Raw genomic sequence first — 19,005 nt, 5'->3', positions numbered from 1 at the left:
TTTTCATGCTAAAAATTGATATTTAGATTTAAAAACAGGCAGTTGGAACGTGAAACCTGGCTCTGATTTGATTTTCGTGAGGAGGTCAGAGGTCGTTCTGGCACAGAAAACGGCAGACTGGAGCTGACAAGGGCTCGCTGTGTTGCTTAATAGGACACGTCAGATCTCCTTGACACACATGAACCTGGGACATTTTGCTAAAGGTTAAATTGCTTTTGCACTGAACTGAATCCACATCCACGATCTGTTATAGATACTGTAATGATACACTGATAGAAGAAGGGTGCAGCTACATTTGTGGAGCTTTTAATGCTGTTTTCCCTTAATGGTAAAATAAATTACTCTATCAATACATTTCTATCAAATATTTATATCTCATCGAGAAGGTCCCGGGTTCGAATCCATGGGCCGACTGGGCCTTTCTGTGTGGAGTTTGCATGTTCTCCCTGTGTCTGTGTGGGTTCTCTCCGGGTACTCCGGCTTCCTCCCACCGTCCAAAGACATGCTCATTAGGTTAATTGGTGATTCTAAATTGGCTGTAGGTGTGCGTGTGAGTGTGAGTGGTTGTCTGTGTCTCTGTGTCAGCCCTGCGATAGACTGGCGACCTGTCTCTCGCCCGATGATAGCTGGGATAGGCTCCAACAGACACCCGCGACCCTTAACAGGAATAAACGGGTACAGAAGATGAATGAATGAATATTTATATCTAGATTTATTTCTAATACGATTAAATGGTATTTAAATATATTTATTTAGGAATTTATTTTTAATTATGAAAGAGTCGGTTCTCCAAAGTGAAGATAGGTGTAGATAAAAATGTATTTTTAAAATAAAAATATTGGTTATAAAGTTTTTTGGTTCAAAGTCATGTATTCGTAGGTTTGGGGGGTATTTTGTGGGGGAGGTCAAATTAAATCCGCGCAGCGCTGCGCAGATGAGGCAACATTTTGACGTTAGCGAACGGCTCCGAATCGCCACCACACTCCCACAATCCACCGCGGTCCTCCACATTTGGATCTAGTGCTCTGAGTGTCAAACCCAAGGTGAGTTCGGCGTTTTGAAAGAAAAGCTGTGAAACTTTATACGTAACTCTGTTTGTTACTGCTCTGTATACTAATAAATGCAAGTGCATTCGGTTAGTGCAACGATATGATACGGGTTAAAGGCAGCAACGAACGTTTAAGGATAATAGTTGAAGGTTTTTGTGTCTGCTAAAGCTAGCATATCGTGTTAGCATTAGCAGTTGTTTTGTTGGGTGAAAGAAGGAAACGTTGACGTTAGCTAGCTAGCTAGCTAGCTAGCTTAACCAGGAATGGAGTCGACTTTGTACCATAACATCATTGTGACATTAATGATATTATATTTTGGTTTGTGTGTAGCATACGGGATGTCAGTAAGCTAGTTGTCGCTGCTTTAGACGTTAGCTAACTCATGCTAACGTTAAACCAACTAGCTATCATTGATTTGCTGCACCTGGCACCTAGCATGTCCTTACTTGATTGTGTAGGTTGCGTAGGTGATTGCACTTAATTCTAGGTTTAAACATGACACTAAGCCCAACATTTCCCCGCAGACTCGTCACCCTAACCCGAGTTTTGTTTTTCTCCTTCAGATGGCACTTCACCGGTTATTCAAGCTGTCCTCCGTGCTGCGCTCCGCTGTGAGCTTGACCCTGCGCAGGAACATCGGTATCTCCGCTGTGGTCTTCCAGCGGGCCAAGGAGCTCGACCCCGTCCAGAAACTGTTCCTGGACAAGATCCGGGACTACAACACCAAGAGCAAGTTAGTAGATAATACACAGGTCGTGACGTTTAAATTTAACTGAACAGAGAGTCCAGGTAGAAGAAGTTCACCAAGCAGACATCAGAGTTGTGTCATGGTGAAACATTAACTAGAAATGTCCTTGTATAATGCTAAACTGCTGGATGCAGTTTCTTTTCATTCCCCCTGACTGTTGAACCTGCACCTCGTCCGTTCATCGCTGTCGAGCTGGTGAATTTTGAACATGATTTGATGCCTTGGCTCTCCCAGGAGTTCTGGTGGCATTGTGGATGCAGGTCCCGCTTACCAGAAGAACCTGTCTGAAGAAGTAACCAAACTGCAGAGGCTATATGGTGGCGGAGACATGACCAAGTTCCCCGACTTCAAGTTCCCAGGTCAGTTTGGACTACAAGTCCCGTTCATTCCCGTTCATTCCCGTTTGGCTCCATATTGTAACCCCAGGTTTTATAAGTGTAGCTGTAAAATTGTGAATTTTAAATTTGTATTTGAGCTATTTTTTTGCTAATATCAGTATTGGGACATCTCAAGTTGCATTGCTTAAGGTCAAACTGTAATGCAAACACCTAAAATATAAAGGTTTATCATAGAAATTGTGTTTTCTGGATCAGCTTCGGTGCAGGATGTACAGTAAATGCATTTATTATTTCCTTTCAGAGTTTTAGCAGTTTCCTTTTATAAATATTTATAGCTTTGTTTTTGAGGCGCTCAGGGATTTGGGTCTTTGTGTCTATAAATAGCTTGCACGGTGACACTTGCCAGAGTGAGATGAACCGTGTTAGAACTAGGTTCAGAGATCTTTTATTTTCGATTAAGCTTCTGTGAGATTTGTTTTGAAGTTTGCTGCAGTACGTTTAAAACTCACAATCACACTTTAACAACTGTCACTAATGGATCTTTCCTTGTTTTGTTTTGTTTTGTTTTGTTTGTTCGTTCCAGAGCCGAATTTTGACGAAGGAGCCAAGTGAATGATGTCCATGTTGTAAATCTCCTCCATGTCACAAATATGTTGTATTTAATAAAAAGATAGTGGATTAAACCATGATGAACTGGTTGTGTATTAAGCTGCTTCTGGTGGTTGTCACACACTGTCTCCTCACTGACTTAACAAAGTGTTCAACTGATCATTTTGTGCTTCTAAAATTGGACCTGGGCTGTGTATTTCCACATATACTGTCATTGTACTTTCATCAGAAATAAATCTGGCAACCTGTTGTGACTGATCAAAGGCTCTGTGGTCAACACTGGTCTAGAAATCGGATCATAAATATTAAGGTAAGTGACAAAAATATGTAGATATCAGATATATTAGAGCTGAATTTTTTTAATTTTTTTTCAAGCAGAAATTAATTTATTAATGTGTCAGTTTTCTCCTTGATCTGTTTTCTAGCTCAGATTAATTCATTAATGATTAAGGAATAAAATAGTCGCTATTCTCAGAGCATGCTGTGAACTACACTGAATTTGAATGATCTCATTTGTACCTAGAAATCTGAACTCGATGAATTGCGGGCTGACCTAGATGGAAATTGGCCGTCTCTCTGAATCTGTCCTGAGTGTTATATTTTGACAAGGTCAGAGATGCAGCGTACGTCTTTCCAGGATGAATATTTCAAACCCAAAATAGCAGCGGAAAGGGCACGCTTCCACCTGACCCGCTGCCTAAATTTTTTACGATTGTGCGGCCGTGCTGTCAAGCAGAGCTCAGAAAATTAACCCAGATTCAACGTCGCTGAGCTGCACGAGTCTGCATCCAAATCATAGATGAGAAGACGATGCAAGTAAACTGCATCTGCATTCAAGAAATATTGTCTATTTTGAAAGCAAGACGTGATCTAGTTAACCTGTGTGATGCTTCTAGGAAGAACTGAATGATTAATGCAGCCACTGTCCTTCTGTCTCTCTCTGGGAATGAGAAGGCTCTGAGCACGTACAGTCAGGTCTCTGCATGATTTTCATTTCAGCTGTTTACCAAAACACGCTTATGTGGGATTTGAGCACCTAAAAATGGTTGCAGGTCCTGCACATTACCTCCCATCTGGATGTTTGCACTTTAACCCCTCGTTCATTATATAACTAACTTGTTTAGATAAGCAGCTTAAATAGCAATCTATGTTGGTGTCCAAACGTGTGCATGTCGTGACGAAAAAGATGCAGATAAATCCCAGAAACGACTTATTAAATAAATTTAGCCTGATAAATAATCGGATTATTTAGTTGCATGTTAGTAAATTGAGTCATAATCGCAACCTAGTGTCATCTTGTTCTGTAATGGCGGTGGATGGGAATAAAATACAGCAATACAGTTACAGATACACTACCAGTTAAAAGTTTGGATACACCCTCTCATTTAATGGTTTTTCTGTATTTTCATGATTTTTTTTCACATTGTAGATTCTCACTGAAGGCATCAAAACTGAACGCATATGGAATGATGTAGTAAAATTAAAAAGTGTGAAATAGCTCCAAATATGATTCATATTTTAGAGTCCTCAAAGTAGCCATCCTTTGCTTTGTTGACAGCGCTGCAAACCCTTGGACTTCTCTCAATAAGCTCCATGATGTAGTCACCTGAGATGGTTTTCACTTCACAGGTGTGTCTTGTCAGGGTCAGGGTTTATTTGGGGGATTGGGATCGTCAGTTGTGTTGTGTAGAAGTCATGTTGGTACACAGCTGACAGTCCTATTTGACAACTGTTAGAATTCATATTGTGGCAAGAACCAATCAGCTAAGTAAAGAGAAACAACAATCATTACTTTAAGAACTGAAGGTCAGTCAGTCCGGAAAATTGCAAAAACTTTGACTGTGTCCTCAAGTGCCTTTGCAAAAACCATCAAGCGCTACGACGAAACTGGCTTACGTGAGGACCATCCCAGGAAAAGAAGACCAAGAGTCACCTCTGCTGTTGCGGATAAGTTCATCCGAGTTAGCATCACTTCAGATTAGAGCCCAGTTCAATTGCACACAGAGCTCAAGTTGAATATGCATCTCTACATAAACTGTTCAGAGGAGACTGCGCCAACCAGGCCTTTATGGTCAAATAGCTGCTAGAAAACCAGTACTAAGGAAAAGCAACAAGCAGAAGAGATTTGTTCGTTCCAAGAAACACAAGGAATGGACATTATAGACCAGTGGAAATCTGTGCTTTGGTTTAAAGAATCAAAATTTGAGATCTCTGGCTCCAACCGCCGTGTCTTTGTGCGACACAGAGAAGATGAACGTATGGTCTCTACATGCATGGTTCCAACCGTGAAGCATGGAGGAGGAGGTGTGACACTGTTGGGGATTTATTCAAAATTGAAGGCACACTGAACCAGCATGGCTACCACAGCGACATGCTTATCCCATCCTGTTTGCATTTAGTTGGACCACCATTTATTTTTCAACAAGACAATGACCTCAAACACTCCTCCAGGCTGTGTTAGGGCTATTTGACCAAGAAGGAGAGTGATGGAGTGCTGCGTCAGATGACCTGGCCTCCACGGTCACCTGACCTAAACCCAGTTGAGATGGTTTGGGATGAGATGGACCGCAGAGTGAAGGGGAAAAAGGGCCAACGAGTGCTCAGCATCTCTGGGAACTCCTTCAAGACTGTTGGAAAACCATTTCAGGTGACTACCTCATGAAGCTCATTGAGAGAATGCCAAGAGTGTGCAAAGCAGTAGTCAAAGCAAAGGGAGGCTGTTTTGAAGAATCTAAAATATGAATTATATTTAGAGTTATTTCACACTTTTTTTTGTTTACTACATAATTCCATATGTGTTCATTCATAGTTTTGTTCAGTGAGAATCTCCTACAATGTAAATAGTCATGACTGGTAGTGGATGTAGTCAAATGTACTTCTCATCATACATTATTGCTTATTACAGAAAAACGCAAATTTAATCACTGGTCCATTAAAACCTTTTCTTATGATCAAATTAATTCTGCATTGCTAAATACATAATTTGCAGCCTGTCCAGGGTGTACCCCGCCCAATGACAGCTGCGATAGGCTTCAGCCCCACCCGCGGCCCTCCAGATGACAAGCGGTAACAGACGATTAATGAATGAATTTAAGTAGTGAAACGTGCAGACGTAATAACGGCGCACACGTCTTTGAATAAAAAACCTTTAATTACTGATACACCATTCAAATAAAACTCTGAACAATCCATTCACGCCGTCTAAAAACAGACACTCCGTTCGATACACATTGATAAAGAGTGGCACAAAAATATAAAGACAGAAAAAAGTAAGGCAAGTTCTTTACAAAAAACCGTGATCCATAGATAAATATGACAGACAAATTAAAAAGGCACAAGGTATACATTATAAAAAAGACCATGCAGGCACATTAGGATGGAATGGGGTTGGTCTCTGTGTTGTTGAAGATAACCGACTTGAGGTAAAGCTGTATTTAAGAGTTTGAGTTGGATTGAAAACAACTTTTCCTATGGCTTTTAAGATTTCCCGTGTGATGGTTCAGCTTGAAAGCAACCAATTAAACATCAGTCTTTGGTAAGAGAAAGCAAGAACAACAAAAAGAAAAAAAAAACTGGCCTGCAGAGGGGAGAAACAAAGGGTGTAGATATGTCGACTAGTCCCCTGGATCATTCGTGAAAGGTCAATTGGAATTTCAACATCTGACCACCAGGGGGGAGCAGAGTACCATCAAACTGTACTTAATCCCTTAAGAGCAGAAGACATCAGTGAACCACACACAGCAAAGCAGGAGAGTAAAAAGCCTTGCAGATTAGTTTGACACCACCCATTGAAAAAGCAGAGGGCTGACATTATAGTGGAAGATCAATAATTCGATTTGAGTCCCGAGACGGAGAGAGACAGACATCCAGTGTTGGCACCTTATCATGAGGGTGATGTGTTTGAAGGAAGGCCGGCTTCTCAGAGCATGAATGACTGTGTGTGTTTGAAATCCTGGGGCTGAGGAGGACAGAAAAAAAAAAAAATAATAATGTTAGTTTTCTTTCTCTCTTCAGAACTACAGCGCCTTGGTGATGCGCAGAGGTGTTATGATCTCAATCGCACCCATCAGGTGAGTGTGAGCTACTTGTCGAGGCCCGACGCAAGAGGAGAGGGGAAATGGAGACACTTACTTCTTGGGGCGGAGGGACGTAGTTGACATTGGACCTGAAAGACATCACAAGCACGTCAGGCAGCTGTACCCTGAGTCACATCTCTTCCTGCATTTGTCATATATGCATCATACATGACTCTCCAGACAGAGTTATATTAAAGTGGAGAGAGAGTCTGAGACAGAGCATTTGGTTAACATAACAGTCATTATTCCTATTGGAGACACAAATGTATGTCTTCTGCTTGTCCGTCTACGGAGGCCAAAAGAAACTTAAATTTTAGGCGCTGTTGTTAAGTGTAAGACTGAGCTAGCCGGCACATAACCACCGTAAAGTAGACCGTGTTTATCCCAGGACAGAACTGCTTCCTGTTTCCTGTTTCCAGCCTTTGTGCTAAGCTAGCCATCTCCTGGCCCAGTGTTTAACAGATGTTGAAGTATGAACAGATAGCACTGAAATATTTTCATTTTAAAACCATCCGAGGATGCAAATGCAAGAATGAAAAATCTAATTTTGTCAAAATATTTGGTTACGGAGTCATAAATTCAGCTGGTGACCTTTGAAAGGATTCATTCAGACCTTTGCTCAACAGGCTGCATTTTTATCAACATGTTTAAGAGTGAGCTTTCTCACACACTATTGACTAGTTTGGCTGGAATGTAAATAATTCATTTAAAGCAGTGAAATATTCGATTTTGAAAAGCATTTCTTAAAATGAATATGGTTAATTTCACCTGATATTTTCTAATTCAAGAAGTGGATGAAAACACTATTTTGTTTAGGGTTTATAGATTCAGATAGACTCCTTGTGTCCACAATTAATACTGAGAGCCCCACAGGGGTGAAGTAACTCTCTCAAATCAACTGGAATTCATTTTTAAATTTTCTAAATTAGTTTGAATAATTTAAGATAATTCTATTAATTTATCGTGTTGACTTTGAGAAACCAGTTTTTTTGTTTGTTTGTTTTTTCAGACCTTGCTGAACTTGTGAATTAAATTTTTTAGTGGCAGTCATCTGTCGTCTAAATATGAAGCTGCAGCCAGAAGATGGTTAGCTTGGCAAGAACACTGGAAACGGGGAAACGGGTAGCTCGGTTCAGCCTGAGAGTGAAAGAAATCTGCTTAGCAGCACCTTTTAAGGGTCCATAATTACTCTCTATCTCGTTTGGTTAATCCAAATAACAAACGGATGTGGCAATTTGTAACGACTATTTCTTGACATCCTTGTTTTTACGATGTAAACTGTCCCTCATGTGTCACACTCACGTGTCCTCAGTTCTGTGCAGGGTTTGGCTGCTGATGTGGGCTGCACCATGACACTGGGAGATCCAAAATGACCTGTAGGGGTCAGGGTGTTGGCTTTAACAAGAGCGGAGTCATCTCTGACTCATGCTGCACACCATGCTTTCTGGAGTGGCGGTTATTTGTATGGAATATTATATCATGATAAAGAGGAACTTAAAGAGGACTGTTGAACCAGTTTTGTTGACTTGGTATCTGTCATTTCAAAAATGTGTGCTTGAAAATACAGGTTTCTAGCTGGAATCCTAAATCTGTCAGCATCTACCTTTTGATTTGTACTGGGATTTCTGTTTCAAACGTTTTCTGTATTCAGGTCATTGCTTTCAGGTTTTAGAAAAAACAAACAGAATGTTTCAGGCCTCTAGTCTGTAAAAATGTGCTTCGCAAGTTTGTGCTTACACATCCAAGGCTCCAAGCTGCATGATTAAAAGAAAACATATTGAGCATCTAAAATAAACCTTTAACAGGCTTTACTGCATGGTGTGTCGCAAATTCGAGACTGCTCCGTGTCTTTTGAGTGCTACCAGCAACTTAAAAAGACTGGGCAACAGTGTTAATCACCTAAATCCAATAGGTTTGCATTAGCCAGGAAACTGAACAAAAGGGGATTGTCTCATTTAGATACAAAGAAAAGCACAAGAATGACCCTGACACTGTTATCAAGCCAATTCCAAAGACACCTTCACTCCCTTGAAGCGCTAAACCTCTCCTTTTGTACTCCAATGTGCAGTAACCTGTGATTCCTCAGACGGATGCTTGTGCAATTTAGCTTAAAATAATGAGTTCTGAATGCACAAATATGCAAAGAACAGTTTGCAAGTAGAGGTCTAAAACGATAACCTGAATATGCAAACTCTAAAAATGGAAATCCCCTGTACAGAGAATTAAGATTGCAGCAATGAAACTGCATTGTCAAGCACACCCTATGACAATACAAAAACACAAATATTTTTTAAGAGCATAAAAAAACCAACATCACCGCTACAAAACTCTTATTTTAAGCACATCTTTATCAATCATATAATATTCCATATACCAGCATCAATGCTGTGCAGACATGCAGCCAATCATGATGCAGGTGAGCCAATCACATGCAGCAATCCAGCACCCCAATATTAATAGTCCAAATCATGTGTGACTCTTCTCCCCATCTTTTTTTCTCATGTTTTCCCATAGCTGTCAACGTGTCCTTGAGCAAGACATTTAACAAATGGCTCTGGATATTTGCCCTCCATTTTCAAATTGGAGTTCCCCAGGGCTCCAGTTTAGGCCCCTTAAAGATCTTTCTTAATGCTTTAATGCAATATATATGTTAAAATTGTTACTTGTTATTGTTAATTAAAATAACAAATGATTTCAAATGATGATTTATATTTTATATTTACTCCTTTTTCATATTTAGCTGTTTTTTCCTACCGCAAGATCTTATGAGGATTATAAGTTAAATATTATAAAACCTAAACATCATTTAGAATAAATATACAGCTTCGATGCATTGTTCAAGGACACTTTGGTACAAGTCTTGGCTTGGCGTTCAGCATTATAAAGCTCAGATTTTATTATACTCAACCACAATCCATAAAGACAATAGTAAACGGATCCACGGCTGGTCTTTAACATGACATAAATCCATCTAACCAGAATCCCCTGAGACCAATTTTCTTTTAAAGGCAGCTCTGCGTTGCTGTCGTGTAAATTTGCGCCAACTATCAGCGCATCAGAAATCATGTCACATTGTCTTTGAGTCATTGTGAAGAAGCCCCGTTCTATAAATAGGAAGTTGACACTGACGGCTCCAGTTAGCTCAGTGGGATAAGCATCAGACTTTAACCTAGACAAAGAGCTTTCGCATCAGCTTCAAGGAGAGCTCAACGCTGACTCTCCATCAAACTCCAAGCAATAACAAGCCAGTAATCAAATAACGTCAAGACGAGTTAGGCCAGTCGCATGAGGACATGCATTTATGTCTGGTGGTTTCTCAGGCACCACTTCCTCCTGCCCGCTCTGGTGTGTATGCACTGCACTGATATCACTCTGTTATGCTAGTCTCACTCTCAAATATCTAAGTATTCCATTTCCAGTGATCCGTCAGATCAGTTTAATTGCCTGCGATTCTTTCTTCTGCCAATATTTTCGTCCTCGCTGATTAACAGCCAGTAATAATTCCATAATTATGCATGCGCTGATTGTGTCTCCTTTCATCTCCGGGTTCTTTTTTTTTTTTTTCCAGATCATCGGCCTGGCGACATTTTGACACAAATTCCGGAACCAATCCGAAGAAAAACGGCTAAAACTTTTCCCATGGTTTTCCATCTGCTGGCGCCAATCACAGAGTGAGTTGAAACGCAGGCACGGCTGTGACTCAAAAACACACACAGCCACAGCTGTCACTCTATACAGCCCTGACTCAGCACACAGATGCAGACACGCCGTCTAAGTGGAACAACAGTCCACCCCCTCCTCCTCCTCCCTCACTCCTCAGTGTGTAGGATATTAGCCTGTTCGTTCACATCAATGTTAATGCAATCACAAAGCTCTTACCTTCCTCTGTGTTCTGCTGATGGATGAGTCGGGACCATGTAAGAGAAACAGACTTAATGTCATTCTTTTTTTGGGAGAGAATAAAAACTATTAATTGATACAGTGTTCATGCAAGCAGACAAAGTAGATTTCAGACTGAAAAAACAAGAACAGCCAACTCACGGGAGAAGAAGCCGTTGCGGTTTAAGAGGAACCCCCCGCAGCCGCAGATCACGACGATCAGAAAGATGACCACCACCGCTGCCACCACCGCGGCAACATTGACGTCCTCTGGAAGAGGGAATGAAGAGTAAGTTATGCAGTCTGTATTTCATTTTATTAAAGCATTAAGTCACAAAAGGTTGGGAAGTAGAAGAACTCTAAAGTAACAAGTCCCTCGAACAAACAGGTCGGACATAATGTAATGCAACCAATGTCTTTCCCTGAACTCCCAGCAGTATCTCCTATCATTTATTAATTGCGTAAAGTGGTTGCTTGTTAACATGGAGCACATTATATAATTCATCAGTAAGACCCATTTATATTAAAGGAATCCTTTTAAATCATGAAACTTGGCCGTAAATGGAGGCAGCCTCCCTTCAAACTGGAAGGGACTTTGAAGGTGTCCACATTAAAGAAGCAAGGTGAGATAAATTTAGAAGGCGCTTCCTCTCCACTGCCTCCTTGATTTTGTTCAGTAGTGAAAGGTGTGGGGGAAGAGGCAGGATGTCGCGCAAACACACCTATTGTCATGCTCTTGCCCTCACACATCTTGGGTGATCCCACTCCGTTGGACGCCAGGCAGCTGTATCGACCGGTGTCCTCTTTGGCTATGGCTTTAAACTCCTGCACGAGACACAGTGAGGAACAACTATCTGTAAATGTTGTTAGAAAGACCAGGTTTTGTTTTTTTTACTAAAGTGTCCTTGAGCGAGACTCAAACAGCCCCTTCTATCAAACCAAAGAGCACAAAAAACTCAACAGAAGCCTGTCTATCCTTTAAATATGATACTACAAGGAAACATACAATTTTTCTTTATCTGCTGTCATGCACACACTCTCTCCGCCTCACCAGAACTCCAGAGTGTGGGTCGATTACATAGGTTGCGTTGGCTTGACGGGTTGGACTGAGTGGTTTGTTGTCCTTGAACCAGGAGTATGTTGCCGGTGGGATGCTATGCTGGTCCCTACAGCGCAGCTGCACCACTGAGCCGGTCACGGCCGTGCTGGGGATGTCACACGATGGGGTTTGAGGCGGCACTGAAGGACAAGGAACCAGAAACGTGAGTAAAACTTGAGAACACAAGCCAAGTCGAAGTCTATGAGCATACATTATGGTGATTAGCTGTACCTAAAACTCTGAGAGTAACGTTGGTCTCTCCCAAGCTGACAGAGTCAAGAGGAGCACTGATCTCGCAGCGGTACTCCCCGGCATCTTCCTGGGTCACCTTATGAAGCGTCACCGTCGCCCCTTCAATAGTCGCTCGGCTCTCCAAGGGGCCTGGAAGTAAGAACAAAAGGTCAGGAAGAGGACTAAAGCCACGGTGAGCACGTTTTAACTCTACGGAGCAATGTTCCAATACTGCCCACACATCCATGTACCATGGCGTTGTATTGACCAATCACATTTGCATGCAGGGTTAGGGTTACCAGAGCCAGAACATCATCAAGCAAGCTAACTGATTACTTTTGTCAAGAAAATACATTAAAACAATTCTTGTTGTGGTTTAAATGGTTAACTGGGTGTAAACTGCCATAGATGTCGTCTCTTGACTTCATTCACAACAAGGAACAATGAACCGGAAGTCCTGACCTTGCTATCCATTATCCAGATACCCACTGGCTCAACATTGGCCAATCCTAAACTAACGTAACATATACTATTAGTCAATATTACGATGACTTACTGTATATGTTGATGATGTTGTACTATGATGCAGCTGCAGGATTGATTTGTAGTTTGGCCTAGGAGTTGTTTAGGTTAGTTAGCCAAGGTGAAAAGTTCTACTGTCCGTCCAGTAAAGAGGAACTAATGGGTCAAAAGCATTTTAAAGCCTTGACAGATTTGAGAAAACCGTCTAGCCAACTGCGCTGACTGTGTGAAAGCTTCCGTACGATTCATTATTTCTGTCCCCCCTGCTAAATTCACCTCCTAAATCATGACGATGAGAGATTGAGGACGAGTGGCGGGTTATGATTTTATGCTTCGACACCGTTGACACGTAGGCCGCCCTAAAATCTCCCACATCCATCATTCTTTTCTCACCGTGTCCAAGAGTTTCCTCTCAAACGACAGTACGTGGCACACCCCTTCCAGCTGGTACTGTAAGCTGATTAAAACACCAAGAGGATAGACAGTGACAAACTGTTTTCTCACCTCTGAAGCGCCCCTCGTAGTACACGAAGGAAACATCCTTCCCCTTCTTCTTCCACTCGATGCGTGGGTTCTGGTCTTTCTCCGTCCGGAACTCGCAAGACAGCACTGCGTCTACAAGACGAGAGTCGTGACAGATGAGATATTCAGCAGGAAAGGATCAGAGGCATCTTTAAGTGTTTGGTCTATTTATAGCCGTGTGTTTTATTCTGTCAGGGAGAATCTGATAGGAGCCCAGAGATGCCTCACCTGCGTGCTCGTGCACCTCCACCTTATGTCTGTTGCTGGACACGGTAACGGGAGCTGAGGGGGAACCTGGTGGTGGAGGTGATTGAGGGGAGGGGGTGAGGGAGATAAAAAAACATAAAGAGGGGTGAGAGCAGTTCAGAATGCAATATCACTTGTCATCCATTAGGGGGCAAGGTGAATTGGGTAAAGTGCCCCACCAACTGCAAGAGGAGAATGCTTAATGGGGGCTCAGGCTTTACTGTCTCATGCAAAGACAGCAGTCGTGTTTCTCCAGGAGCTTTGAGGTAGAGGCAGGATTACTCCCTTCTCCTCCTCCTCCTCCTCCTCCTCCTCCTTCTCTGCTTTAATCCTACCGGGTTAAGGAGCAGTATGTTTATTTAAACGCAGGTTAGGACAAGGTCACCTCAGCAGTGGCTGGTCCAGATTAACCTGATGTATGGAGGGCATTAGCAGGAGGCGGACAGCGCGCCGTCTGCCTGTCACTGATACACTGCGTCCAAACAGGAAGAGGACGCCGCCTTTCCTGCACGCTGATTGGCTTACGTGGCAGATTACTATCTTGCTGTCCTGTTATTACTTAGAGGTTCAGTGTTATTTAAAGCTGGCTGACGGGGTTAAAATCACGGAGACGGAAACATTAAGCATTCTCGGGATGACGGGAACATCTTCAGAAAGCGGGAAATTAAGTAAAGATTTTCCGACGGAAGGCCATGCATTTTTGAAAATGCATGAATGTTGAATGGATCTCTGGGGGAATTTGAACAGAGTTTTTTTTTTTTTTTTTTTAAACTCATAATTTGGCATAATGAAGATGTCACTGTAACATAGTCTTATAGTCCCAACACACAAGATTTCTAAATTTAAAAACACAATTACTGAATTTATTATGAGTTGTCTAGTTTCCTGTTAGTCCATAGTGTCCTGTGTGGGTTCCATTGTTTCTACATAACTGTGAGTAACAGATGATTTCCTGTGTAAAGTGTTGTTGTTGAAGAATGTCTGGCAAAGCTGATACAAAGGGCCGGAAGTCTAGAACAGGAAGATGGCCACGCCAGTATGGGCTGCCATACTTTCAGCTTTTATATGTCTCAAGTGCCATTCTAATTTCCGCAGAGGCTACTTTTGAAGCGGCTTTTAAATGAATCGGAGTGTATACAATAATAATGCCGTCTGCCAAAAGAGTTTTTTTAAAAGCCTTTTTCTGAAGTTGGACCAGTTTACACCAGCTTCACTTGGTCAAACTTTGACCTGAAGTGAAATTAAAAGTGCACCCTCTCCCTGCAGACGCTCTCTCCCCTCCCTTCACTTTGTGTAGACTCACGACAGTGTAACAGGATTATGATCGTAGCTTTGGCTTTGTGTACTTCGACACCCTCAGACGAGCAATGTCTCACTGAAGGATGAACAAGATGACGGAGGGAGATACAATGAGATTAAAAAGGGTACAAGAATGAACGATCAAGGAGAGATGAGCTACCCTAAGAATAGAATACAAATGGAGTGGAGGAGAGTGAGGCGGGGGGGGGGACTGGGCGGAGGTTGGCGGAGAGCGAGGTGAGGGGGGGGAGGCGGGCCAGAGACCCACAGAAGCATGAATAAAAGAGCGAGCGGGATTGAAGGCGAGGGAGATCCTCTCAGACAGTTGGACTGTGAATGGGAGACGCTCTTGTCACACAGTGTGAGACCAGGCCTGCCGCCACCTTGAAGGGTGTCTCTTTGAGGGAGAGGAAATGTAGCAGGGATGACAACACAAAAGCACACGCATCGAAAGAAATGAGCAAAGTGCCTCCGCTTGCGAGGTCCTGCTTGCCCCCGTGTCGTCCTCCTCCTTGCGCCCTGCCACCGTGAACACTGTCAGCTTCAATGGCCTCAATTAGCAGCAGAGGCGTCGAGGCAGACGACGAACACATGGCCTGTTAGGATCATTTCACAACTGCACGGTGGCTAATGGGAACACGGCGAAGCCTTCGACGCCTCTGCTCTCGAAGAAGTTGAGATGCGAGATTCCTGCCAGCATGATAAGCTTGATCCAGTGAGCGCTGGAACTCATTCGAGTCTTCAAATATTTAAGGAAGCAAGGAGGCGTTCGTATGCGTGACGCATCCAAATGTACAGAGTAATCCTATCAGACATAGCTGCTGGAAATCTACATGGAGGAAGCTTTAAATTTATGCAACAAATGGGTGTTTGACCTGATGCACACAGATGTCAACTCTCAACCTGCTGTGCAGTCTTGGTCATGTAGCAACTGTTAGAAAAAGAAAGAGTAAATGTGTCAAAACTTGTTAGAAGCATGGATAGCTTAATTAATTTTTTATGCCGACATCTGTGTCAGACATACGACGTAGCAGAAATCTAACCAGACGTCGAGGTGTTGCGTAGTTACATTTGTCCACATCTCTAAGCAGGCTTTAGTGGTGTAGTTACAGGACAATGTCAACACACCGGTGCACAAGTATAAATGCTTTTCAGCGGCGTAGGCCATGGCTTAGGCTCCCTGCAGATCCAACACATAAACCAAGCTCAAGGAATGGCTTCAGCTGGCAGCACCTAAACCTTGTAGGGACCAAGATTTGCCTAAAAGTTTGTTGGCACCAATCAGGAGTGAGTTTAGCATCGTCAGCCACCTGAGTTTTTAAAATATAAGCTCTGTGGAGAGCTGATGATATCATCTAGCCAGCTGATTGGGGCTGATAGGGGCTTATAAAGCTCACTCTACAGTACGGACTAATCACGAGTCGGCTCCGGTCCGCGCATGGCTGCCAGATTTGGCTTATATGCCAGTAACATGGGTGAAGAATCGACTCCATTTAGCAGCACCCGGGCCAGCTTTGGCACCCGCAGAAAGCCCAAGGCACATCATTAGGAGCGAGTCCAGCAGATAGGTTTGCTGGACTTGGGCCGAGCATCTTTGGTCACCTGAACAGGACAAATTCAAGTCATGTAAACGCACCAGATCAAAAAAGAAAGATAACAGCTAAATGAAATAATAATGTACCGTCTTAGCATCAGGTCTGGCCTCTGAGGTAATTAAAAATGCTTGTGCCGCGGTCCTGTTGTGGCTTTGAAGCTCAGAAACGTCTAACAATAGCATCAACACACGCGCACCTCGTTTGTGGCATTAACATCAACCAAACGCTGCGACAGCTTCAACTCAGAGACACGGCCACCCTCTCGCCTGAGCAAAAAATAGAAGGATGGCACGCTCACTCCTTGGCACGCAGCTTTTACTCTCATTACGTGGTCCGTACAGAGTGTTACAGAGACTGAGGGGTGGTGGTGGAGGTGGTGGTGGGGGTGGAGGAGGAAGGGGAAGGGGGGGCGGGTGTTGCCAGGGCTGTGCCGAGGTCAAAAGCATGGCGCAGTAATAATTAAGGCACTTACTCAAATTAACAGGGAACAAATGAAAGAGGGAGGGAGATGGACCCATAGGAAATGTCCTGTCTGGCTGTGTGATATAGATAAGAAATGTGGACGGCACGTTTCAAGGCTGAGGGGGTACAGAGGAAAACAGGACGGCTCAGTGTGTGTGTGTGTGCGTGTGTGTGTGTGTGTGTGTGCTCCATTTGAACAAAGCCTGCCTGTGTGAGAGTAACACTGTGAGCAACAGCTGTCTCTGTCAGACACTGTGTGTGTGCATGTGTGTGTCTCTCTCTCTCTCTCTCTGGGTGGGGGGGTGTGTGTGTGTTTTAATATGGGGGATGTTGGGTCTCTTGCCACACAGACCCACCCACAACATTTCCTCTAAAACGGTTCAATCCACAGAAGCAGCAGCAGCAGCAGATCTGATCTGGTGCTGCCCCATTAAAGCGTCCACGGCTCCCACCAGCTGGACCAGACGATGAGTGATTCCCGTCAGCTTGTCCACAGCGGGAAAGGAAACGCACAAACACACACCTCTGTGAACCCGTGACCCGGCGGCCTGACAGGTGGCTAAATGTGGACAACGCGGGGTAAAATGTGCGTCACTCACTCTCACTGTCTCATCACATCCATCTCGTCGCGCTCGAGTCCCAGCAGCACTTCTAATGCTTTCTCTCTCTCTCTCTCTCCCCCACAGGTTTCCATGCATCCCATAATCAGGGCAACTTCCACGATGCCTGCTTTCTATTTAAAGATTCAAAACACGCCCTGTTTTGTTCCCAACCTTCCTGTGCATGTCCATGAAAACACCAAAAGCAGTTTGAGGTATTCTGGTGGCACTCCAACTGTTGACCTCATGCACAGATTCGCCACCTCTTCTGCCAGAACAGAGGTCCACCCTGCCACCCTGCCACCCTGCCACCCTGCCACCGTGCCACCCACACCCTGAGGTGGCCCCGCGCCAACACAACTTTAGGGGCCAACTTGTAGGAGCCCAGCCTGCCTGCACAGTCAACACTTCCAGCTCTCACAGATGGTCTTTAACCGGACACGAATCCAAAAAAGCTATTTCACAGATGTCTATATGTACCGTTGAAATCTGTATTACTGCAAAAAGCAACCAAAAAATATCATGTATTCAGCTTTTTTAAATTAAAATTAATATCACTTTTTTACAATTTTCAGAAAATAATTCATCACTTTTTTTTTTTTTTAAATAAGATTTGAAGTCTAAAGCATCAAATTAAATGCTTTAGAATGAATGTTGATCCCGCTGCCTCCACTGACACTGTGAGGAACACAAATCATGGTAAATAACAAGTAACAGGATCAGTCCAACACTAAAGCCGCTCCTATCCTGTGCTTTAATATTTTCTATCCTGAGCTTTATCCCGTGGAGGAAAGTGGATAAGCACACGCACATAGAGAGAGTTCCTCTGGATGAATAGTTTCCATTTTCCACTTACATTGCATCAGTAAAATGACAACAGGCAGACACAGGGACGTCCCCTCCATTGTCGTCCACAACTCTGGCTGAGACTTGTCTTCCCTGGATGGAGCGAGGAGGCAGATCCCGAGCCCTCAGGGTTCTTCTCGCACTTGTTCACAACTCTCCAATAATTCATCCAGCTTCCAGGGAATAAACTGCTCTCCGGGAGGCGGGTTTAGGGGGAGCGACCGGACCGGCCCGGCGCGGAACGGAGCGGCACGGCGTGGAGCGGAGCGGAGCGGAGCGGAGCTGCTGGAGGGCGAAGGGATGAGCGGGGCGCAACTCCGGCACTGATCAACAGTGAGGTCGGTGTCCTGGCTGAGAAGTGAGAAGGCAAGGGGTGGGGAGGGACGGAGTGCCTCGGCAGCTGAACGCGGAATGAACGCGCTCTCCGCTTGTTGTGCGGTTTCGGCGCTGGTTGAGATGGAGGGAGGGAGGGGTGAGCTCTCAGACGAGCAGAGCGGCGGAGCGCCGAGAGCGCAGCGCCGTGTCCAAGACGCGCACTGCACTGTCAAGTGGCCACATAACGGGAGTCAACTGGGTATGGCAACAAGGTGTGGCAACTAAAATAAGACCTGAACATTTGACCATTGAACAAACCCTGTAAGTCAGAATGTTTCTCATCATTTGACAAGTGACTTACTAACACCTGGTTATGTTATACAGAGCAGTTTCTTCTATTGCTTATTATAAAGCTCATATATTAGTGATGTTTTCTGCTGGTTTTACTGCAGCTAAAGGTTCATTAACTTATCGAGATCGAGAGGTATGAGTGTTCCTCAGAGAACTTCAGTTATACACTACCTGGCCAAAAAAAAAATGTATTTTTTATATTTTGTTGGTACGACGGAG

At 43.6% G+C, this 19,005-nt stretch overlaps 2 protein-coding genes and 1 long non-coding RNA gene across 9 annotated transcripts; 2 read left to right on the top strand and 1 right to left on the bottom strand.

Moving 5' to 3' along the window:
• Positions 1–391: 391 nt before the first annotated feature.
• Positions 392–10,493, top strand: LOC311509178. The gene is made up of 3 exons (XR_014699804.1): positions 392–675; positions 6,759–6,814; positions 10,389–10,493. It is a non-coding gene; the product is annotated as an uncharacterized lncRNA (long non-coding RNA).
• atp5pf (ATP synthase peripheral stalk subunit F6) lies at positions 885–2,828 on the top strand. The gene is made up of 4 exons (XM_084574834.1): positions 885–1,043; positions 1,613–1,782; positions 2,032–2,156; positions 2,719–2,828. Exons 2-4 carry the CDS (start codon positions 1,613–1,615, stop codon positions 2,745–2,747), a joined length of 324 nt encoding a protein of 107 aa, XP_084430960.1. The 5' UTR covers positions 885–1,043; the 3' UTR covers positions 2,748–2,828.
• On the bottom strand, positions 5,883–18,623 carry jam2a (junctional adhesion molecule 2a). 7 transcript variants are annotated; one of them, XM_084574250.1, is made up of 11 exons: positions 18,131–18,623; positions 13,302–13,367; positions 13,056–13,166; positions 12,030–12,179; positions 11,751–11,938; positions 11,422–11,524; positions 10,862–10,969; positions 10,700–10,715; positions 8,123–8,194; positions 6,876–6,909; positions 5,883–6,702 (listed from the first exon to the last, which is right to left on the bottom strand). In XM_084574250.1, the coding sequence occupies exons 1-11, from the start codon at positions 18,177–18,179 to the stop codon at positions 6,664–6,666; spliced, it is 936 nt and encodes a 311-aa protein (XP_084430376.1). In that variant the 5' UTR covers positions 18,180–18,623; the 3' UTR covers positions 5,883–6,663. The 7 variants fall into 7 exon arrangements, with proteins under 7 accessions (XP_084430376.1, XP_084430377.1, XP_084430380.1 ...); XM_084574251.1 differs by having other exon boundaries at positions 10,700–10,712; XM_084574254.1 differs by lacking the exon at positions 8,123–8,194.
• Between the last annotated feature and the right edge of the window lie 382 nt (positions 18,624–19,005).

This window comes from Chelon labrosus (assembly GCF_963514085.1).
Source record: "Chelon labrosus genome assembly, chromosome: 24".
Lineage (NCBI taxonomy): Eukaryota > Metazoa > Chordata > Actinopteri > Mugiliformes > Mugilidae > Chelon > Chelon labrosus.
The sequence above is the reverse complement of the archived record's forward strand: the minus strand, read 5'-3'. Positions and strand labels throughout refer to the sequence as shown.